The sequence below is a fragment of the Muscardinus avellanarius genome, assembly GCF_963383645.1.
Source record: "Muscardinus avellanarius genome assembly, chromosome: 10".
Lineage (NCBI taxonomy): Eukaryota > Metazoa > Chordata > Mammalia > Rodentia > Gliridae > Muscardinus > Muscardinus avellanarius.
In genome coordinates this window covers 78,113,009-78,137,766 of record NC_137796.1, presented here as the reverse complement: position 1 = coordinate 78,137,766, position 24,758 = coordinate 78,113,009, and the positions used below count along the sequence as shown (strand labels likewise).

Genomic DNA, 24,758 nt, shown 5'->3' with positions numbered 1-24,758 from the left:
AAGAATGTGGAACACATAGACAGTGGGAGACTATTTAGCCATAAGATGAGCAAAACAGGAGATTAGTATGTTAAGTGAAATAAGTTGTGCACAGAAAGAAAATCACTACACAATCTCATTGAAATGTGCAATTTAAAAAAGGTGATCTCATAGAAGTTTAGTGTTCAGTGATGGTACCAGAGGCAGAGGTTGGGAGATCATGTTGATCAATAGCTACTAACTATAACTAGATAGGAGCAGAAAGTTTTGCTATACTACTGGCAGTAGGGTGGCTATGTATAATAATAATGTTCTGTACATTTCCAAATGACAGAAGGAAGGATTTTTAGGCTGGGCATGGTGGTGCACGCTTGTAATCCCCGCGCTTGGGAGGTGGAGACAGGAGGATCACCTGTCTGGACTTGCGATCCAGACATATAAAATACAAAAATATAAAAAATAGGTCTGGGAGTGTAGCCCGGAGGTAGAAGAGCTTCCAGGAACTCCAGTACCACCAAAAAAAGGGAAGGATTTTAAAAGTTTTCGCCATAAATAAATGACAAATGTTTGATGATATAGGTATGATTAACCTTGTTTAAACATTATGCATGTACCCAAACATGTCACCCAACAGTATGTACAATTTTTACAGTTTTAAGTTTCAGTTCAAACCAATTAAAAAAATTTAAAAATTGAGACAAGAAGGTACCATATCCCTTCAATTTAAATGCTACAAATTCTATTTAAAATTATTTTTCTGGAGCGGGCGTGGTGGTGCATGCTTGTAATCTCAGCACTTGGAAGGCAGAGACAGGAGGATCACACAGGTTTGAAGCCAGCCTCAGCTACTTAGTGAGGCTCTCAGCAACTTGGTGAGACCCTATTTCCAAAAAAAGTATCAAATAGGTCTGGAGTATAGCCCAGAGGTAGAAAAGCCCGTGGTTTCCACCCCCAGTACCACACAAAAAAATTATTTTTCTGGTGCTTTACTTTCACTAGATTTTAGATGGGTAAAGGATAATTTTATTTATAAGACTCTCATTTACACATTTTCTGCTAGAAAGCACTTTCAGGCTAAATGATACAATTAGAAGTAGCTTAAATTGGAGGACCTCATGAGCTGGAGTGGCCATGAAGTTCTCTGGGAATCCAAGCTTTGCCTTTTGCAGTCTGGAATCCAGCTCAAAAATGTCTGCAGATTGGAAAATCAGGTTTGGGTATCCTAGGTGTCACTGCAAATTTCATAGCTTCCAGTATGGTAGAATATTTCAAGGTGTTTTCATCAAAACTGCTTATGAACTCTGGAACTGGCAGATTAATCACTGGGAATATTGGTGAAAAATTAAGGTCAGAACAGAAAGGACTGAAGTCCAAGACTTCTAAGAAGCTGGTCACTCTCTGATCAGGAGCCTTTATTCAGAAGTCAGACAAGCTCAGGATCAGGAAAAGACCAGAAACTGTTGGATACCACAGTTGGTTTTCACTCAGGACACATGCTGCTCTCCAGAGTTTGCAGATGGACAAAAAATAAAAATTTACCAGTAACCTGAGCAACTCAGATGGATTTCAGGACTTAAAGGGGTGACTTTCTCAGAGAGGAGTTTAAGTTCTGAAATCATGATTTCTTCTGACTTCATGATTAACCTTCTGTCTTTGAAATTTCTCTTTCTGTTTCCAGCACCGGAAGGATTTTCTTCAGCTGATGATAAATTCCCAGAATTCCAATAACATCGAGTCCCATCAAGGTAACCAAAGGATGCCACATGGTATTCTGACAGGGAAGTCAGCAAGAGAGGATTGTTCTAAAAATATGCAAAGGTTTTCCATGAAGAGGAACATTTCTGCCAAAGTGCAGAAGACACTGGGTATTATGCATGGTAGCCTGAGGTACTTTCTACAAGCATCCATATATAGCAATGTTCAAATTCCAAGTTAATATAAATAAACATTTTATATCTGAAATTTCTCATTGACCTTGGATCACCTACATAACTATAAATGCTGGCTCTTAGGCTCTTATAGACCATAGAATCAGAATCATTTCCTAGAAGTTTGCATCTGGGCATAAAATCAGGAGGTACCCTGTCCCAAGTGGTGATGTTCACTGCAAATACTTGGTGAAAGTGTGTTTACTAGCTTTGCCTACTGTAAAATTTTAGTGTTCTCTTTGTAATTGATAAGTAATTTCTGGAGGATACCATTCCAATTGTTGTAAATATTCTGTTTCTCATTATATCTTTACCTTCTCACTCTTTTATCCATGAATGGGTTTGAAGAAAAATATATTCTGTTTGCTACATAATGATGATTTTAAGATTCCATAATTTCCTTTATTTTAAAATTATAATTATTAATGCAAATTAATTGCACAAATTAATGGGATTCAGTGTAATTATATAATGCATATATCAGACATTGAACATGTCCACCAACCTTTCTTCTACTATCTGCCCCTTCAATTCTTCTTCCTCCCCCATCTTAGTCCCAAATAGTTCTACCTCTACTTTCAGCTCATATTTCTTGTTTAATTTTCACATATGGGAAAATGTGATATTTATCTATGTTTGCCTTACTCTGCTTAATATGATGGCCTCCAGTTTTACCCATTTTTCTGAAAATAATAGGATTTTATTCTTTTTGTGCCTGAAATAAGGCATATCCTCCATTGTACAAATATACAAACATCATATTTTCTTTACTCATTCATCTACTGATGGGTACCTAGCCTGCATATCTTGGATACCATGAAAAATGCCACAGTAATCATGAGTATGCAGTTGTCTCTTTTTTATTTATTATTTTTTATTGGTGCATTGTAGTCATACATATTAATGAGGTACAAGATGGTAGAGGCATGCATACACAAACCATCAAATTAGTCCTTTCTTATCAGTGGATAAAGTTATGAAAAAGAAATATACTTACATGGAATGAAGAATAGAAATATTTCTAAATCTCATTCTTTCTCTTCCCTCTCCTGTGCTCTCAAAAAAAGAAAAACTTTACTAATATATAGCCTATATCTGTGACATAAATTTTTTCATTGTGCTCAATTTTAAGCTACTTGTAGTTTGACAGTCATCTCTCAATTTCCTGAATATTTAACCATTCTAGAAAAGAGAAAAGGGCTGACAGGTTGACTTCAGGATGCCCACCCCACACAAACATTTACCTCTACATCTCTATCTAACATATATTTATCTATAATCTATATTTATCATTCAATATAGCTTCCTGTGATTAAGGAAAGTCATAGATTTCAATGAGCAATCATCAAACACATGTGCCTGTCAAGCACTTGATATGTGGCTATTGTCATTGCTAATTTGAAGGCTAAATTGTATTGACTTTTATTTTTTTTATTTTTTATTTTTTGTGGTACTGGGGGTGGAACTCAGCAGCTTTCTACCTCCAGGAAATACTCCCAGTTGCTGAGAGCCTCACTAAGTAGTGGAGGCTGGCTCCAAACCTGTGCAATCCTCCTGTCTCAGCCTCCCAAGCGCTAGGATGACAGGCGTGTGCCACCATGCCGAGCCTTGACTTCTAATTAATTAAAATTTAAATATCCATTTGTGGCTAGTGCCTACCATAGTAGACAGAAGCACTCTAAACTTTAAAGTTAGTTAAACCTTAGTGTCAAGGGGATGATGTGTACTGGGAGAAAGAATTTGATTGTTATCTATCCACAAAAGTAACACAGAAGTCATCGTCAGTAAATCAGAATTCTGTAGACCTTTCAGACACTGTTTTTGCATTGTTTTCAATTTTGAGTTACACAGTGGCAGACACCATGTTTACACCAGAGTTCCTCATATATAAACATTCTAATTCATTCCTCAATCAATGACACTAGTGTGGATTGTGCTTAGCTTTGATCAGGAGAAAAATCAAGAGGGAAGCCAACTTCTAGGGCTATTTGATGAGCAAAGGAGTGCATGTACTTAAGGAAGATGACATTAAGGACATGACTGGAAAAGCAGTGCCAGTTTTACTAAATGGGCCCTATCTTCTTTTTTTTAAAGTGTATTTCATGCCCAAACTCCATCCATTGTCAGTCTTTCTTCTCCAACTTTAATGCCACTTATGAGGTCTTAGGAAATCACAACTTTTCTAGTGTCTGTTACCCTGTAGTTGCTGCATATTCTGAGATCACCTATTTTGAAGATTAGTAACCTATATCTTTTATTATCTGATGCCACTCAAAGATAAGAGCCTTGCTTCTCAGAGGAGTTAGCTAACACAAATCACCACATATTTACAAAAGTTAATATTTTGACTTTGTAGTTCTAGAGTGGGGTTGAGAGTCTGAGTTTCTAGTAAGTGCTCAGATGCTGCTGGTCCATGGACCACACTGTGAGTGGCAATAGTTTTTATTTATTTTTTATTGGTGCGTTGTGATTATATATCATAGTGGAGTTTCAGTGTGATAGAAACACATGCATACAACACTTGTTCTGTTTTTCTCTTCAGGTCCCACCTAGCTATTTAACTATCCCCATACATGGCATTAAAATTTCTATGCATAGTTTCATATATGACATAGAATTTTTAAAATTTATTTAATTTCTTTATTGGTGCATTGTGGTCTTACATCTTAATGGAATACAAGATGGTAGAGGCATACATGCACACATTACTCATTTAGTATTTTCCCAATTCCCATTCCATTCCCTCCCCTCTCCCTCCTTCTCATCTTTGGCTTAGTGATTGACTTTGATATGTTTGTGGATGTACATCATGTACATTAACCGTTTCCCCTTTCACCTTCCTCCAGAAATTCCCTTTCAATATTTTCCTAAAATCTCTCCTCCTTATTTATTGAAGCCCCTTTTGTTTCTCAAATTTTTTCTAGCTTCCAAATATGTGAAACACATGACCTTTCACCTTTTGGGACTGGCTAATTTCTCTTAGCAAAATATTCTCTAATCCCATTTATTTTTTCTGCAAATAACATAGTTTTGTTTTTTGTTATGGCTGAATGAAAGCCAAAGCTCAGAAAATAAAAACAATAATCAATAAATTAGATAGCATTGTATTAAAAAGCTTCTCTGCAACAAAAGAAACCATTAAGAGTACAAAGAGAGGGCCTAATCTTTTCCAGCTACTCATGGGAGAATGGGAGAAAATCTTTTCCAGCTACTCATCCCATAGAGAATAAGTATCTAGACTATACAAAACTATAAATGTTTAATACTAAAAATAATGCAATCAAAAGGACAAAGGACCTGAAAGGGCTTTTCTCAAAAGAAAATATACAAATGACCAATTAAAAATATATGAAAAAATGTTTAGCATCATTAGCAATGGGGAAAATGCAAATCAAAATGACATTGAGATTCCCTCTAACTCCACTTACACTGTCAATTCTCAATTGTTTGTAGCCCATTATTGGTCCTTTAAGTTCCTTCAGGCATATTTAGATGAAATATTCTTTAATTTTCCATATACTGAAGCCTTAGCATTATACATTGCTCAAGTGTTTCAAGCTATATTTTAGCTAAAACAATTTAGACTTTTTCTGAAGGAGAGTGATATCCACAATTTTGCTAACATCTAAAGTAATTTTGCGATTATTCAAAGGGGTATGTAGATAATACTGTGTATGTAATGGTGGTTAAAATGGAGAAATGAGAAGTGAGACAGGCATGGTGGCACATGCCTGTAATCCCAATTCAGTAGTTGGGAGGTTGAGGCAGAAGGATCACAAGTTCAATGATAGCCTCAGCAACATAGAGATACTATCAGGAATCTAGCGAGAATCTGTTAAAAAAAAAAAAAGGCAGGGGGTGTTGCTCAAAAGTAAAACACACCTGGGTTTAATTTCTACTACCATAAGAAGAGTGAGAGAGGGAGAAAGTGAATGGCCAACAGTAGTCTAGACATTAGAAAAATTGAGCTATAATTGTTTTGCTTTTTCTCTCCTCTGTTACATAAACATGAAATTGAAACTATTCCATGACACTAAATTACTTTTTATGTTTCTCCCTAGGGATTTGTGAAGTTCAATCTGTTTTTTATGTACTTATATTCATCTAAACTGATGTTCTGTAGTGATTAGCTTTATTTAAAATGTGTTTTAAATAGCCGGGTGTGGTGGCACATGCTTGTAATCTCTGTGCTTGGGAGGCAGAGACAGGAGGATCGCACTGGTTCGAAGCCGGCCTTGCTGGCTTAAGAGACCCTGTTTCCAAAAAATATATAAAATATGTCTGGGAGTATAGCCCGGAGGTAGAAGAGTTTCCAGGAACCCCAATATGACCACCAAAAAACAAACAAAAAAAAGTAAAATGTGTTTTCTTTCCCATTAGCTCTTTCTGATATTGAGCTCGAGGCCCAATCTATTATATTTATTTTTGCTGGCTACAAGACCACCAGCACTGCTCTTTCCTTCATTGTGTATGCACTGGCTACTCACCCTGATGTCCAGAAGAAACTGCAGCAGGAGATTGATGCAGCTTTGCCCAATAAGGTGAGTGGATGGTACCAGGAGAGGGAAGGAAGAGGTGAAGGTTTAACATCAGTGTTTCCTAGCCACTTACAATAAAATTAAAAAAATTTTAAATTGCTCTGGAGGAGACTTCCAGGAAGATGGCGACCGAGAAAAGCGGGGCTTAAGAGCCCCGCTAACAACCAATCTCCATTACCACAAAATCAGCGCCTTTCATAGCCAGAAAACACCATCACCAGAGAAACAAAAAAATCACCAGGCTCCAGAGAGAAAGCAGACTGAGAACAGAGCTCAGAGCCACAGAGGAGATAACTGGCCTCACGCCCAAGGACGCAGCAGCAGTGCCATACTGCCCGCGGCAGCAGCAAATTCACCGGACGGCTACAGCAAGCCGAGGTGAGCCGCTGTGGAAAAGTCAGGCGGGATTTCTCGGCACAGGTAAAATCTAAAGCTCCCAGTGGCTGAGCTCAGCACATGCCACAGGGATTCAGAGTGGAAATCAAAACCAAGAAGAAATACACCAGCCTCACGGCTGAGGGCGTGGCAGCGGTGCCATATTGCCACCGGCGGCAGCAGCAGAGAATTCACCAAATCCAGTATAGCTACATCTGCGTACTCAAGAACAGTGAGTCAAACTGTGGGCCACAGAGGAGAAATCCCAGTACTGTACTCCCTGGGACTTGACCCAGTGGGGGAGGGGCAGTGGCAGAGATATCACACCATAGGAGAACGTGCAACCTGGCACCCCCCACAGTCTAAAGCAGCCTCTATCGACTCTCTGGGTCGGAGACTCTGTGATACAACCCAGCAAAGGAGTAGTGGGGTCTGAGATACTACTGACTCGAGATCCAGAACACCTTAAGTGAAGTCATAGTGACCCAAGGGAAGAACCCAGAGAAGGCACAAACTTCCGAAATCATGGGAAAGAGGAATAATACTGGAGCAATGAATGCCCACAACCCCACAACATCAGAACCCGATAAAACAGAAAATCAGAGATTTCTAGAAGATCAAATCAGGAAAATAACTGTAGAAATAATAGAGGTGCTTCGAAAAGAACTCAGAGAGAGCCAAAAAGAGATAAAGGATGCAATTAATGAAGTAAAGGCCTCAATTCAAAGCACAAACAACCGATTAGACCACATGGAGAACAGAATCTCGCTCTTAGAAGATGATCATTCCAAAAATGAATGCATAGTTTCTAATCTAGGAAAAAATATCCGACAGCAGGAATCTGACATTGAAGAAATATGGGCCCATTTTAAGAGAGCTAACCTAAGAATAATTGGAATAGAGGAGGGAAAAGAAAGTGAAACCAAAGGGATCAACAATCTCTTCAAGGAAGTAATAGCAGAAAAATTTCCAGACATAGAGCAAGAGGTCGATACACAGGTCCAGGAAACTTATAGAACTCCCTTTAGACAGGATTGGAGAAGAGGATCCCCATGCCACATAATTGTCAAAATGACCAATGTGGAAGCCAAGCAGAGAATCTTAAAGGCAACAAAAACAAAGGGCCAAGTGACATTCAGAGGCAAGCCAATTAGAATCACTCCAGACTTCCCAAACCAAGTCATGAGAGCCAGAAGGGCTTGGACTAACATATTCCAAACTCTGAAAGAAAACAACTTCCAGCCAAAAATTTCCTATCCAGCAAAACTTTCTATCAAATTAGATGGAGAAATAAGAAGCTTCCATGACAAACAGAAACTGAAGGAATTTTTGTCTTCAAAACCAGCGCTTGAGAAAATACTCAAAGAGATTAACTACAAAGAAGAAATAGGTAACACACACCAGAACCAGAGAAACAAGATTTTCCATCCAACAGTCAACTAAGATTGGTTATCTGTGGAGATTCATTACTTATGTTAGTCTTTTACCTATCTCTAAATGGTATTGTTTGCCTTTATTGTTGTTAATTTTTAGGATTTCTAGTTGGAATATTAATATACCTTCAGATATAGCATTTGGAAATGTTTTATCCCATTCTATTAGTAACTGTTAACTCTGTTTACATTGTCTTTGGATATACAATAATTTTTTTTATTTTTTAGGGAGTTTGTATACTCTTCTGTTGCCTGTGCCATTGAAATCATATCCAAGAAATCACTGCCAATTTCAGTGTTGTGAGGTTTTATGACCCAGATTTTCTCCTAAAAGTTTATAGTCTTAAGATTTATATTTAGGTCTTTTATCTATTTTGAGTTAATATTTGTATATGGGATTAGGTAAGGGTCCAATTTTATTCTTTTCCATGTAATTATTATGTTTCAACAATATTTAGTTAAAATATTATTATTTCTACCACCAAATGTTCGTGGAAACCTTGTCAAAAATAACTTGACAATATAGGGAAGAATTTAGCTCTAGGCTTGTATTTAACTCCAATGGTTTATATATCTGCCTTTAGAATAGTACTACACTGTTTCAATTATTGTAGCTTTATATGGTTTGAAATCAGAAAATATATATCTTCTAGCTTTGTTCTTTTTCAAGATCGTTTTGGGTATCTAGAGTCCATATTCCATATTAGGATAGAGTTTATTTTTTGAAAAATAAATATATAAATATATGATAGTTTCACCTAAAAAATAGAAAGAAATATTCTCTGGTAAGAAAGAAAGTAAAAAGAAATATTGAAATGTTATCTTTAAGTCATCAAAAGCTTGGTATCAGACAAATGAAACTGTTATGTGAGATTATCATTTTTAATTTTGGATAAATTGCTATAATACTAGATGTCAACCACTAAGCCAAGCATGGGAGGGAGGGATGGGGAGAGAATGGGGTGGGGATCGGGTGGGGGCTGACTGGGCGATGTGTGCATGTATGTCTACAAAAGTTTGTATCCCACTATGATGTATGAATACAGTGCACCAATAAAAAATTTTTTTAAATTGGTGCTTTGTAGTCATACATCAATGGAGTATAAGATGGTAGAGGCATACATGCACACATCACTCATTTAGCCTTTCCCTATTTCCCCACATCCCCCCCCACCCTCCTCATGTTTGGTTTAGAGATTGAATGTTTGTTAATGTACATCATGTACTTTAGAAAATTTCCAAGCTAAGTACGCTATGATATTTTTGACCAGCACTTAGCATCTAAGGGAGAAACACAGGAATGGATGTTACCAACAGAAATACAAGATCTTGTAACACAGTGCTGGTCTTCCTACATCCATTATATTTATGATAATAATATCAAGGAAAAAACATATGGGAGACACATATGGTAAAGTAGAAGAGGGCTATGCTATCTATCCAGCCTCGGTACTGAAGCAGCAGGAATATCACTTCTCATCATGGTGGGTGACAAAAGGGACTCACGAAAATTCAATACTGGGCAGCCAGAGACTCAGGGAGACCCAGAAATTCTGGTGTTTCAAACTAAGGATAAGAAAGAGCCCTGAGCCAAGCAGGTGGTGCCAACAAGTCACCACAGATGAAGTAACACACACAAATGAGAGAGAGAGAGAAAGAGAGAGAGAGAGAGAGAGAGAGAGAGAGAGAGAGAGAGAGAGAGAGAGAGAGAGACCAAAAGACAAAATTTCCATGGGAATAGGACAGAAAGGCAGTCTATGCTTAGTGCATTCAGAGACCACACAGGAAGCTGATGTTGGAAAAGTACTTCTTGTTTTTCAGTTTCTAAGGGAAAGCTGAGGCAGGACTCAATCTAGAGGAATTCATGCTGGAGCATCACACTGTGGGAACCCAGGAGGTCATAGAAAATATTGCCATACAGTCCTAGGGTACACTTGGCAGAATGTGGTTGAAATAGGTACAAAGAAGATTGTATCCAGGGAGATTCAGGTCAGAGATATAGAGAAGAGTGCGACTCACTTTCCCTATGAGCCTGGTGACTCCTGGGACCATGCTCAACAGGCACGTGTGAATATTTTCAGGGACTAAGCTTTGGAAGTTTGTATTAGTTGGCAGTGAGGTACCATGCCCTCTCTACTGAGGACAGTTGGTTACCCTACCAGGTGAGTAGAATTATTGGAAGGTCACTGAGATGATGCCACTGAAATAATTCCAAGAATTAATAAATGGGATGGTAGCCTCATTCTCTTTCTTTCCCTTTTTTTAACCTTTCCTCCTTCTCATCTTTCTTTTTTCTCTCTCCCTTTCCCCCTTTTCTCCTTCTCTCCCTTTCCTCTCTCTCTCTCCCTTCTTCCCTCCCAGTTCTTTTTAAGAATGAAAGAATTAAAAATTAAAAATAGATTAGCCAATCACAGAAAGTGAAAGGTCACATGTTTTCTCTGATCTGTGCAGGCTAGGGAGTAATTGGAATACTCTTCAGTAGTAAGGCAAAATAATTAAAGTCAACATAATATAGCAAGACATATTTATTCATGTTTCTAGCAGCATAACCAGCCTAGGAGTCTGTCAACAGATGAATGGATTAAGACAATGTGACATATAAAAAAGAATGCAATTGTGTCATTTGTAGAAAAATGAATGGAACCGGAGAACATCTGTCTAAATGAGATTAGCCAGACTCAGAGGCTCAAGGATCATATGTGAAAACGAGAGAAAAAAGGGGGAAGGAAAAACTTTATGAAAATACTAGGGAGACTAGTAGAGGAAGGGGGCCAGGGATAGAGGACAAGGCAGAGAAAGGGGAAGGACTGAGGAATGAAACTGGCCAAATTATGTTATATGCATGTACAAATATGTCAGTATGAATCCCAATATTATATATACTTATAATGTACCAATTAAAATAAATATAAAAAAGAAAACCTATCCATAAAGCTTCAGTTAGATGTAACTGTAAACATTTATGCTCAAGTGTCCAGATAGTTAACTCAGTCAAATTGCTGATTTGGCAGCCAGCTGGGGGAGGCTGGCCTTTGTGGGGCTGGGCAGGCTGACTCAGCTCTATTCTTCAAATCCTCCCACTTGATTCATAGTTTTAGAGGTAAAGAAGCCAAGAAGTGAACCTGGGTGTTTTTCCCCTGAGCCAAACTCTCCACCTTTACAATATCGCCTCTCCAATGTCACACTAAGTGAGGGGCACAGATTGCCCATGTTGTCTACATATCTTGGCCCAAAATGTGAGTCTGTGGGGATGTAAGGAGGCCTTGTGTCTGTGGATGATGTGGCTGCTTTGACAGTGACACAAATACAAAGCATCTTCTTCAGAGCTCAGTGAAGTCCTGAAGCAACAACCAGGACAGTGGTCCAGAAACAGGTTGCAGCTGAGTATGACTCCCTATCTTCCTAGAACCATCACTAGAAACAAAATTGTGTGTCTGGTAGCATCTGAGTGTAACTTTTCTTTGTCATTTTTTGGATACAGGTACTAGTTTCTCTTCCAATTTTTGTTCAGAATATAAAAAATACTTTATTTTATGCCATGATTTCTTTGTAATCAATCAGCTAAGCACATGTCCAAAATTAGGCGTTTGTTTCCTGATTCTTATTAGTCTCCTTAAAAATCACTAGAAATACAATGTCTCAAAAAGAGAAACAGATTACTCTTCTGTCCAAATTGTTAGTTTTATGATTACTTTGAAAACCAAAAACTTACTCTTTGAGGGAAAATAATCTATTTTTTTTCCTAGAGAATTCCAACCTATCAGTCACCTAGATACTCCTACTGTGTTTTTCTTTGCTTCGACTGAATTTTTCAACTAAAAGGCTGACATAGGATAAGGATTTGCTCTTTTATACATCCTATTCTCTTGGTACAGATATATGGCCTCTCTGTTAAAAAGTGACAGTGACTTTGACAGATTTTGCTCAAGTGTAATTGTCAAAATAAATTAACCTCATTTCCTCACCAGAGAAAGATAAAACAGTACATGGTAGCACTGAGAGTTTTAGGCCTTGGTTTGGGGATATTCACTAAAGTTTCCCATATTTATAACAGCTCTATACTTCTCCCCTATTTGGGCTATTGAGCAGGTCAAAAGATATGATTGTTATTAATATATTTGGGAAATGCTAATTTCCTTTACCAAAATGAGTTGTTCTTTGCATCTCCTAATGCTTCAGTAGTACTTTACTTCATAGACTGAGTTGAAAGTTAATTATAAATCTTAATTTATGTAAATATCTTCATTTCTCTCCAGGCAACTGCCACCTATGACAAGCTGGTAGAGATGGAGTATCTAGACATGGTGGTGAATGAAAGTTTAAGGTTATATCCAATTGCTGCAAGACTTGAGAGAACCTGTAATACAGATGTTGAAGTCAATGGAGTGTTCATTCCCAAGGGATCAATGGTGATGGTGCCAATATATGTTCTTCATCGAGATCCAAAGTACTGGCCAGAGCCTGAGGAGTTCCGCCCTGAAAGGTACAGGGCCCCTGAGAGAGGAAACATAATCTGAAGCAGGCTGGTTCAATCATGTCCTGAAGTCATCTAGTATAGATGAGACACATGTGATTGTGCTGTCATTTCCAAGTATGAGTTTTAAATTTTGCCATTTTTAGTAATGCTACAAACATGACAATTTCTTGCAAAATCATACAAATTAGCAACCAGTAAAAAGATGTTCTATCCATCCCCATTTTCAAAACCTTAAAATAAGAGTGAATGAACAATATGATATGTGCGTACACAAGCACACAAACACATACAACACACTTATATATGAGTTTTACTACATTTTATGTGATTTTGAATTGCTATTTATTTCATTTAACAACTCTCACTTACCTATAGTAATATACACATTCAGTTCTTTGTTTTTATAGGCTTTATATTCATAACTTCAAATCACTGTAGAACAAAATAATTGAAAAAATATATCATTATTTAATATGTACAGATTTTTCTTGTCATTTTCCCATAAGCAGTACTACATGATAAGTTATATTTACATTGAATTAGGTATTATAAATAACCTAGAGATGATTTAAATTATACTAAAAGTCAGACATGGTGGGCATACCTGTGATCACAGTCTTTGGAAGGCTGAGACAAGGGGATCATAGATTTGAGGCCAGCTTCAGCAACTTAGTGAAACCTTTGGCAAATTAGGCTCTTAGTAACTTAGACCCTGTATTTTTTTTAATTATTAAACAGTCTGGTGGTATAGCTCAGAGGTAAACTACCCCTTGGTTCAATTCCCAGTATGACAAAAAGAGAAATGAAGCAAATAAAAATAAAATAGGGCTAGGGCATACCTCAGAAGTGGAATACTCCTTGGATTACACACACACACACACACACACACACACACACACACACACACACATACACGGATGTGCTTAGGTTCTGAAAAGATAGTCCCTTATTTTTTCATTTTAAACTTTTTATTGGTACATTGTAGTCATATATCTTAATGGAGTACAAGATGGTGGAGGCATACATGCATATTTCACCCAATAAGCCCTCCTTTTCAGAACTGGCTTAGTGATTGGCTTTGATATGTTTGCTAATGTACATCATGAACATTAAAGAATTTCCCTCTTCCCCCATCCCATCCCCTCAGGTCACCTTATTTGCTCATCTATAATATCCCCTTCTTCATCTAGAGTTCCTCCTATTTTCTCCCTAGCTTTCACATATTAGGGAGAGAACCTAATTTCTTATTTTTTGAGATTGACTAATCTCAGTTAGCGTAAGTGAGGTTATCTTCCAGTTCTATCCATTTTTCTGTAAATGATGTAATTGTATTTTGCTTGATGGTTGGGCAAAATCCATTGTGTACATATCCCACAGTTTTGTAATCCATTTATCTATTGATGGACATTTTGGCTGGTTCCATAGTCTGGCAATTGTGAATTGTGAGGCTATGAACATAGATACACAAGCATTAGTATTGTAGTTTTGTTTCCATTTTTTTTTTGGTAAATACCCAGAGGTGGTATTGCTGGATCATATGATAAGTTTGTTCCCATTCTTCTGAGGATCCTCCATAAAGTTTTCCAAAGTGGTTTCACTAATTTGCAATCCCACCAACAATGTTTTAGAGTTTACACTTCTCCACATCCTTGCCAGTATTTGTTGTTGTTAGGTGAAATCTCAGGGTAGTTTTGATTTGCATCTCTCTGATTGCCCATGATATTGAGCATTTTTTCATGCGTCTATTGGCCATTTGAATTTTATCTTTTACAATGTGTCTATTTAGTTATTTGTTTTTGTAGTGCTGAGTTTCTTGAGTTCTCTGTATTATCTAGATATTAGTCTTCTATCAGAGGAGTAGCTGGCAAAAACTTCTCCCATTCTGTTGGCTCTCGGTGGAGGTTCTTGACAGTTTCCTTTGCTATACAGAAGGTCTTTGGTTTCATGTAATCCCACATATTGATTCATTTTTTAGTTTCTTGTGCCTTTGAGGTCTTGTTGAGAAATTTTTATCTGTGCTTATGTTTTTCAGTGTTGAACCTTTGCCCTCTTCAGGGACCCTCAAGGTCTCTGGTCTAATTTTCAAGTCTTTGAACCATCTTGAGTAGACTCTTGTGCAGGATGAGAAAGTGGGACTTATTTCCATTTTTCTGCATATGTTTAACCATTTTTGCCAACACCATTTGTTGAACAGACTATCTTTTTTTTCCAGTGTATTTTTTGTTCCCTTTGTCAAAAATGAATTGGCTGTAAATGTGTGAATTTGTTTTTGAGTCTTCTATTCTACTCCACTGGTTTATGTATCTGTTTTTGTGCCAGAACCATGCTGTTTTTTATTATAATAGTTTTGTAGTATAGTTTAAAGTCAGGTATTGTGATTCCTCCTGCATAGCTTTTGTTTCTGAGAACTATTTGGGCTATTCTGGCTTTTTGTTGTTCCAAATGAATTTAAGGACTGATTTTTCTATGTCTGTAAGAAATGACTTTGGTAATCTAAAAGGTATTGCATTGAATCTGTAGATCACTTTTGGAAGTATGGCCATTTTGATGATTTTTAGTCTGCTTATCTATGAACATAAAAGATCTTTTCATCTTCTGAGGTCTTCTTTGATTTCCTTTGTCAATGTTTTATAATTTTTTTTTGTAGAGGTCTTTTAGCTCTTTGGTTAAGTTTATTCCTAAGTATTTTATTTTCTTGTGGGATATCTTGAGTGGAAGTGTTTTCCAATTTCTTTCTTAGTGGATTTATGGTTGGTATACAGAAAAGCTTCTGATTTTTTAAGATTGATTTTGTATCCAGATACTTTGTTTAATTTGTTGATCAGTTCTATAAGCCTTTTGGTTGATTTTGTTGGATCTTCTAAGTATAGTATCATGTCATCTGCAAATAGTGAAAGTTTTAGTTCTTCTTTCCCTATTTGTATTCCTTTGATTTCCTTTTCTTATTGTTTTGGCTAGAGTCTCAAGTACTATATTGAAGAGAAGTAGAGATAATGGATATCTTTGTTTTGCTTCTGTTTTTAAGGGGAATTCTTGAAGTTTTTCTCCACTTACTATAATGTTGACTATGGGCCTATTGTAGATTGCCCTTATGATGTTGAGTATGTTTCTTCTAGTTTGATTTTCTGCAGTGCTTTTAGCATAAATGAATGTTTGATATTTTCAAATGCTTTCTCAGCAGCTATTGAAATGATCATGTGATTTTTGTTTTAGTTCTGTTTATGTGATAAATTACATGGATTGATTTTCATATGTTGAACCAGCCTTGCATCCCTGGGATTAACCCTACCTTTCATGGTGTATAATTTTTCTTAATGTGCTTTTGAATGTGTTGCCAGTTTTTGTTTAGGAGTTTTATATTCAAGTTCATCAAAGATATAGGCCTGTAATTTTCCTTCCTTGAGCTGTTTTTATTTGGTTTTGGTGTTAATGTGATGTTGGCTTCATAGAATGTATTTGGGAGAGTTCCTTTTCTTTCTATTTCATGAAATAGATTGAGGACTCTTGGGATTAGCTCTTCTATGAAGGTTTTATAAAATTCACTTGAGAAACCATCTGGTCCTAGGCTTTCCTTTGATGGTAGGCACTTTATTGCTGTTTAAATCTCTTTGATTGCAATTGGTTGGTTTAAATTTTCTATATATTTATAGCTCAGTTTAGGAAGGTTGTATTTATTTAGAAAGTTGTCTTTCAAAATGTCAAAACTCTTAACACACTAATCATATGCCATTATCACTTACCCTAAATTAAAATATTTTTCACCAAAACAATCAAGTAACAAAATATCAAATGTGAATAAAACATGGATCTAGATTTACGGGGTTGTATGCTCCAGTGAAAGGTCTGTGATGATATTACAGTTTAGTATCATGTTATACCTTTATAAATTATCTGACTACCATATGAACCAGCAATATCACTTCTGTGTATTTACGAAAAGAATGGAAACCAAACTACCAGACTAATGCATGCATATCTATGTTTATAGCTGCACTGTTCACAATTGCCAAACTGTGGAACCAGCTAAGATACACATCAACAGGTGCATGGATTGAAAAACTAAGGGATATGTACACAATGAAGTTTTATTCAACCATAAAGAAGAGCAACATTTTTTCATTTGCAGAGAAATTGATGGAACTGAAGAACATTATGCTAAGTGAGATTAGTCAGTAACAAAAAGTGAAAAGTTGGATGTTCTCTCTAATATGTGGAAGCTAGGAAGAAAATAGAACATAGAAAGAACTCTAGACAAAGAAGGAGAAACCTTAGATGAGTAAGAAAACTGAGGGAGATGGAAGGGGGAATAGGAAAACACCCTAATGCACATGATATACATTCAAAAACATATCAAAGTCACTCACTAAGCCAAATTCAAGAAGGAAGGAGTGGTGAGGGAAAGTGGTGGAAATTGGGGAAGGGCTAAATGAGTGATGTGTGCATGTATACCTCTACCATCCTATACCTCATAATAATATATGATTAGAATGTATCAATAAATTTAAAAAATCTGACTTTGGTACTTGGGAGGCTACAGGTTTGAGGCCAGCCTCAGTAACTTAGCCCTCAGCAACTTAGTGTGACCCTGTTTCAAGTAAAAATTTTAAGGGCTAGAGGTGTATTTCTGAGGTAGAAATTCCCAGGGTTCAATCAGGAAGGAAAAGAAAAAGAAGTGAAAGAGAAGGAAGAGGGAAAAGGAGGGCCTGAAGAGAAGAGAAAACAACATGGGACATTTTTTTTCTCTTTTCTAATGAGAAAATGAACCAGTTAAAGCAGGAACCAACTCTTCCTTAATTCTGTGTAATTTCCTATGTCATGAGTGCACCACCACTATTTATGTAATTTTTTTGTGTGTTTGTGTTTATGTGTGTGTGTATTACTGAGAATTGAACTCAGGGGCATTCTAACCCTCTACTACACCCCCAGTCTTACTTTTTTTAGTTTTTATTTTGAAACAGGGTCTCACTAGATTGATGAGAGTCTTACTACTTACTTTTTGTTGTTATTTGAGCATTCTACCTCCAGGCTACACCCCTTGCCCTTTAAAAATATTATTTAAAAATTTTTATTGTTGCATTGAAGTCATACATCTTAGTGGGGAACAAGATGATAGATGCATACATGCACATATCACTTATCTAGCACTTCTACAATTTCTTATTGAGGCTGTCCTCAAATCTGCAATCTTCTTGTCTCAGCTTCCCAAGTATTGGGATTACAAGTGTACAGCACCATGCCATGTAATTTTAGTATTTAAAGATAATTTCCTTTTAAGCAGCATTTTTCTCACCTCAACAAAACTGTAAGATGAGGATAAAAGGGTTGGTAAAAAAAATCTGTTCCTGGGGAGCACGACAGACCCCTGGAGAAACCGGGCCCAGTCATAAGACCCTGGGTCCCGGGCGGGGGTCAGGCGGGGCACACCAGACCCTGGAAGAGCCGGGGCCCAGGTCGCAGGACTCTGGGCCCCGGGCTGGACTCTGCGGAGTATGCCAGACCCCTGGAGAAACCGGGCCCGGGTCACAGTGCTACCGAGTGCCTGATCCCACAACCTCCTCAAACCACACATACTGTCTTCTCTTATTAAAAAAAAAAAAAAAGGAAAAGAAAAGAAAAGAAAAAAGAAAAATATCGGAGAGGGGTCAAGAAGGCCACGGCAGAGGCCAGGATACTGGAGATGCAGACAAAACTTATCCAAATGAACTGGAACTTTTGGAAAAATTCCCCACGAAGGAGGACTACTTCTTCTCTACATTGTTAAGAATCTTGGACATCACCTGTAAGGAGAGAGTTTAGCGGAGACCTAGGAGAAAGGCGGTGTTGAAAGCGGTCTCCACGATGGCGGTGGAGACTTGTATTCAGGAGAAGCAGAAATCGGATCCTACCAACCTTATTTTTTTGGAGAAATTACACCAAATGTCGAATGCTACCATCATGCATGCTTAGGAACACTGGACAACATTCAGAGTGGAAAAAGAGCTTGGGAAAGATTTGAAATGGTGGAGGCAGTGGCAATGGCAGTGGCCAGTACTCAGGGGAGGCAGAGATCTGATGCATTACACCTGGAACCTTTGAAGTAATAACCCCAGAGGCAGAATGCTACCACCACGCACCCTCAAGAATGTGGTACAAATGGCTGGGTGAAGAAGGTGATCGGATTGGAGCCTGCCGAGGGGTGAGGCTGGCGACGGACACAGAAAAGCTGGGATTGGAGACTGCCATGAGGCAAGGCTGGTGCTGGGGCCTCCGAGGCCGGGATCGGAGCCTGCTGAGGGGTTAGGCCGGTGCTGGGGCCAGTGAGGCTGGGATTGGAGCCTTCCGTGAGGCAAGGTCGTTGCTGGGGCCTTCGAGGCTGGGATCGGAGCCTGCCGAGGGGTTAGGCCAGTGCCGGGGCCAGCTAGGTTGGGATCGGAGCCTGCCATGAGGCAAGGTTGGTGCTGGGGCCTTCGAGGCCGGGCTTGGAGCCTGCCAAGGGGTTAGGCTGGTGCCGGGGCCAATGGCTGGCATCGGAGCCTGCCATGAGGCAAGGCCGCTATTGGGGCCTCTGAGGCCAGGATCAGAGCCTATTGAGGGGTTAGGCTGGTGCTGGGGCCAATGAGGCTGGGATCAGAGCCTGACGTGAGGCAAGGTTGGTGCTGGGGCCTTTGAGGCCAGGATCAAAGCCTGCTGAGGGGTAAGGCTGGTGCTGGGGCCAGCAAAGCCAGGATTGGAGCCTACCATGAGGCAAGGCTGGTACTAGGGCCTCCAAGGCCAGGATTGGAGCCTGCCAAGGGGTTAGGCCGGTGCTGGGGCCAGCGGCCAGCATCGGAGCCTGCTGTGAGGCAAGGCCGCTACTGAGGTCTCCAAGCCCAGTATCGGAGCATGCCATGAGGCAAGGCTGCTACTGGGGCCTCCAAAGCTGGGATCGGAGCCTGCCAAGGGGTTAGGTTGGTGCCAGGGCCAGCGAGGCCAGGATCAGAGCCTGCTGTGAGGCAAGACTGGTGCAGGGCCTCCAAGGCCAGGATCAGAGCCTCCCAAGGGGTTAGGTCGATGCTGGGGCCAACGGCTGGTATCAGAGCCTGCCGTGAGGCAAGGCTGCTACTGGAGCCTCCGAGGCTGGGATTGGAGTCTGCCGAGGGGTTAGGCCAATTCCGGGGCCAGAGGCTGGCATCGAAGCCTGCCATAAGGCAAGGCCAGTGCTAGGGCCAGCAAGGCCGGCATCAGAGCCTGCCATGAGGCAAGGCCGGTGCTGGGGCCTCCGAGGCCCTGATCGGAGCCTGCTGAGGGGTTAGGCCAGTGCTGGGGCCAGAAGCTGGCATCGGAGCCTTCTGTGAGGCAAGGCCACTACTGCAGCCTCCGAGGCAGGGATCGGAGCCTGCCGAGGGGTTAGGCCGATTCCAGGGCCAGAAGCTGGCATCGGAGCCTGCCTTGAGGCAAAGCAAGTGCTGGGGCCTCCGAGGCCAGGATTGGAGCCTGCCGAGGGGTTAGGCCAGTGCCAGGGCCAGCGAGGCCAGGATCAGAGCCTGCCACGAGGCAAGGCTGGTGCTGGGGCCTCCGAGGCTGGGATTGGAGCCTGCCAATGGGTTAGGCCGGTGCTGGGGCCAGCGAGGTCAGGATCGGAGCCTGCCGTGAGGCAAGGCCAGAGCTGGGGCCTCCGAGGCCGGGATTGGAGCCTACGGAGGGGTTAGGCCGGTGCTGGGACCAGCGGCCAACGTCGGAGCCTGCAGTGAGGCAAGGCCGCTACTGAGGCCTCTGAGGTTGGGATTGGAGCCTGCCTTGAGGATAGGCCGGTGCTGGGGCCACCGAGACCAGGATCGGAGCCATTTGAGGGGTTAGGCTGGTGTGGGGGCCAGCGAGACCAGAATTGGGGCCTCCCATGAGGCAAGACCGCTGCTTGAGCCAGCGAGGTCTGGATCAGTCCACCGGGTAGCCAGGCCACTACTGGGGCTGTCAAGAGTGGGATCGGTACTTGCAACATGACATGCACAGAGAAATATTGCAGAAAATAAAAACCAGATGCTTCCCCTAATCAGCAGTAACTAGGAGGAAAGGGGCAACAGGATGAGGTTGAGCTATAGAAAGGGCCCTATAGTGAAGCAATTAAGGCGACCAATCGGAAGGTATGGAATGGGGGAGGATGGAGCCTCTTTAAAACGCAGGAGGTACATAAACAAATGTATCAAAGTTAATCACCAAACAAGCATGGTATCGAGGGAGGGGGAGGGAATGGGATAGGGACTGGATGAGGGCTAATTGGATGATATGTGCTTGTATATCCTCTCAAATATTGTATTCCAATGTGATATATGATTACAATGCACCAATAAAAATAAATTAAAAAAATGATAATACATGAAAAAAAATCTGTTCCTGGCAATTCTAATAGCAAATACACAGCAGGATTTCACAAACCAGTTCAGGAAAGCATCCTGTATACTGTTGGTTGGGGCTAAGTGACAACCTCAAAATGGTCACTCTGTGTCATTGATGTATCTTCATCCACTATTGTGGAAACAGGTTCAGTAAGAAGAACAAGGACAATATCAATCCTTACATATACATGCCTTTTGGAAATGGACCCCGGAGCTGCATTGGCATGAGGTTTGCTCTGATGAACATGAAACTCGCTCTTGTCAAGCTATTGCAGTACTTCTCTTTCCAGACTTGTAAGGAAACACAGGTCAGTATACTTTGTTTTGATTTTTATTCTTTTCTCTTGTTTTGTTGTTCTGAGTATTGAACACAGCATTCCACCTCTGAATTACACTCCCAGACCTATTTTACTTTTATTCTGAAACAAGAACCCACTAAATTGCAAGATCCTTGATATTTTGTTGAGACCACACTCGATCTTGCCATCCTCCTGTCTCAGCCTCCCAAGTACTGGGATTACAGGTATATACCACTGCACTCAGATTCATGTCAGTATATTTTCATATAAGAGATTCTTTTGTATGGAGATTTTTCCCAACTGAAACAAATTTTAAAATTTATTCTTTGCTCAGCAAAAAAGCTTTTTTGAGCCAACTATGTAATTTCAGTGTTCTTTGGTTTTGAGCATTTTTCTGTGGCTTTATAAAGACCCAAGTATAAGAACATGTAGAGTCAATGAAGATTAAAATGACATGATTATGCATAGTCTCTGTGAAATGGAACACAGTTTAAATTTAGCTTCTCTATTAATAAACTTCAGCCTTCTTCCTCTCCTACCCTTCCATTCTAGCTGAGTTTTTACCTCCATTATCTGGAATACCTCTGGTATCTCCAATACTCCCTAGTTTGGGCATATTAGAGAAAACATGTCCCTTCTCTTTCTGTGATTGGCTGATCTCACTTAACATAATGTTCTCCAGGTCTTTCCATCTTCTTGCAAATGACATGATTTTGTTCTTTATTGCTGAGTACAATTCCATTGTGTGTATTTCCCATAATTTTGCAATCCATTCATCTGTTGATGGAGACCTAGGTTGGTTCCATATTTTGGCTATTATGAATTGTGCTGCTATGAACATAGGTATGCATATGTTGCTGCAGTTCTCTGATTTCAGCCCCTTTGGAAAGATCCCCAGGAGTGGTAAAGCTGTATCATATGATGGGTCCATTCCCAGTTTTCTAAGGAATCTCCACACTGATCTCCATAGTGGCTGAACTAGTTTGCACTCCCACAAACAGTGTAAAAGAGTTTTTCTTTCCCCACATCCTTGCCAGCATTTGTTGTTATTTGACTTTTTTATGCTTGCCACTCTGATTGGGGTTAGATGGAATCTCAGTGTAGTTTTGATTTGCATCACCCTGATGGCTTATGATGTTGAACATTTTTCATGTATCTATTGACCATCTGTATCTCTTCTTTCATGAAGTTTCTATTTAATTCAGTTGCCCATTTTATTGTTCTTGATTAATGGAGGAGCTACATTTGAATATGTGTAAAAGTATGAATGTAGCAGGGTCAACCTGAACATTCTTTGTTGGGAGGGGAGAAAGGAGAAGTGGGGTGGCACCAAGCACTGTCTGAATGTATGCCATTTTCAATATGATCCACATATATAAAAGACCTTTGGGAGATTATTTAGCCCCGCCCTCATGAGTGGATTTAATACCCTTGCAGAGGCCCCCTGTGAGATGACTTGCTTCCTCCACCTTGTGGGGATACAGCAAGAAGCTGCCCTATTGGAATAGAAAGCAGGTCCTCACCAGACAATCCACTGTGCACTGCTCTTGGACTTTTCAGCCTCCAAAACTGGGAGAAGTAAATTTCTATGGTCCCTAAGCCACTTGGTTTATGGCATCTTGTTAAAGTGGCCCGAATGGACTAAGAGAATAAAAACATCTGTATTCATGATTTGTTTACTTAAATATTTAAATGATACTACATTTGACACAAGTATCAAAAAGCATATTTAAAGTTTTAAATTACCCAAAATATTAAGAATTGCATTGAAATTTCATGTGTGTTGCTAAACTGAACATTAAACATTTAGTTTTGTAAAAAATAAATTCATCTTTAAATCACCTGGAGATGGAACATGTTGTGTATAATCAAGATGTGATGATTATGTCCTGGTAATGTTTGAGTGGTGATATCCTTACCACAACCTACAGAAGCTCTTTATGGCACTGGTTTATTATAGGACTTGTGCATTTGATATATAACTCCTCCCTCTCAATACATTTTTTTTGCATGGGAGAGGAGAAGATAGAGATGTTCTCACCTTATCTGCTGGGCAGCTTTGTTGCCAGCTTGTGAGCAAACAGGGAACATAACCCTGAGATAAATAAGTTCTCTGGCACAGGAGTAATGGGGAAGATACTCTCTGCAAGGGCCTTGTGTACTCCAGGCTGTCACCTCTTGGTCTCCGCAACAATTTTCTTGCCCTTTCCTCCACTGAATCAGATTACTTTTTTGGAGATTCCCCATCACTGAAGGAGTGATTCTGTAGTGGGGGTAAAGGTGTAGTTAAAACACTGGAAGACACAGAATTTCTTCATTTTCCCTGTTCAAAGATGAGATGATATGAAAGCAAACTATGATGTTCCCAGATAGCCTATTCTCACCATTAAATCGAATGGCTTCAACTAGGAGAGGTGACAGGACTCTCTCAAAGTCAAGAAGTGTATACATACTTGAAATGTATACTACTGCTCAGGATTACCTTGTAAGTTTCAACAAACAAAAATTAATTGTTCATAGCTTTTAAAAAATAGCTTGCCTTAATGTCTAAGTATCTGTTTTAAGTGATTTAAACTAATGTTTTTACTTAAAATTTTATAAAAAATAACTCAACATAACTTTTCCTCTGTTGTGATACAGAATAGGCACTCATGAGAGTATTTTTTGAATAAATGAATAGATGAATGCTTACTGTATCCACTCTTTTTTTGTGGTACCAGGGTTGAAACCCAGGGGCATTGTACCTCCAAGGTACACACACTCCTAGCCCTATTTTTTAGTCTTTTTAAATTTTTGAAACAGGATCTCACTGAGTTGCAAAGGGCCTCCCTAAGTAGCTGAAGCTGTCTGCGAACCATGATCCTCCAGTATCAGCCTCCCAAGTGCTGGGATTACAAGTGTGTACCACCATTCCCGACCCGATACTCTATCCATTCTTGATCCCACTTAGAGAATAAGTAGAAGTTCAAGAAAATGATACTTAGTTCTTTTGTTTGCCAAGGATTATTGTCCTTGATGTATATTTTCTATTTTGCTTCTTTGGTTGTTGGTATATCAGTCAATGCTTCTCCATGTGCTTTTTTTTTTATCTGTTGCAGATCCCTCTGAAATTAAATGGACAAGTAATTCTTCAACCAATAACACCCATTGTTCTTAAAGTTGTGCCACGAGATTAGATGATAAGTGAAGCCTAAGTTGTCATAAAAATTCAGCATTTAGAGGAAGCTGTATCCCTGAACACAAGACATCAATTTATATTGTGAGGAAAACTCAAAAATGAAGCTGGGCTTAATCTTCTTCAATTGATGAATGACTAAAATAGTATCTACTGTGTGATATATATGAGGTTACCACATCAGTGCCACCTATGTAGACTCA

General features: G+C 39.5%; 1 protein-coding gene across 1 annotated transcript in view; it reads left to right on the top strand.

Annotated features, from left to right (window-relative positions):
* LOC308267897 (cytochrome P450 3A9-like) overlaps positions 1-24,556 on the top strand; it is a gene marked incomplete at both ends in the record, with an annotated part of 47,022 nt that extends 22,466 nt beyond the window's left edge. Inside the window, 5 exons of the mRNA XM_080702847.1 lie at positions 1,658-1,724; positions 6,288-6,448; positions 12,510-12,736; positions 21,227-21,389; positions 24,479-24,556. Of these exons, the coding sequence (XP_080558973.1) occupies positions 1,658-1,724; positions 6,288-6,448; positions 12,510-12,736; positions 21,227-21,389; positions 24,479-24,556 (696 nt within the window). The remainder of the gene's footprint in view (positions 1-1,657; positions 1,725-6,287; positions 6,449-12,509; positions 12,737-21,226; positions 21,390-24,478) is intronic.
* Between the last annotated feature and the right edge of the window lie 202 nt (positions 24,557-24,758).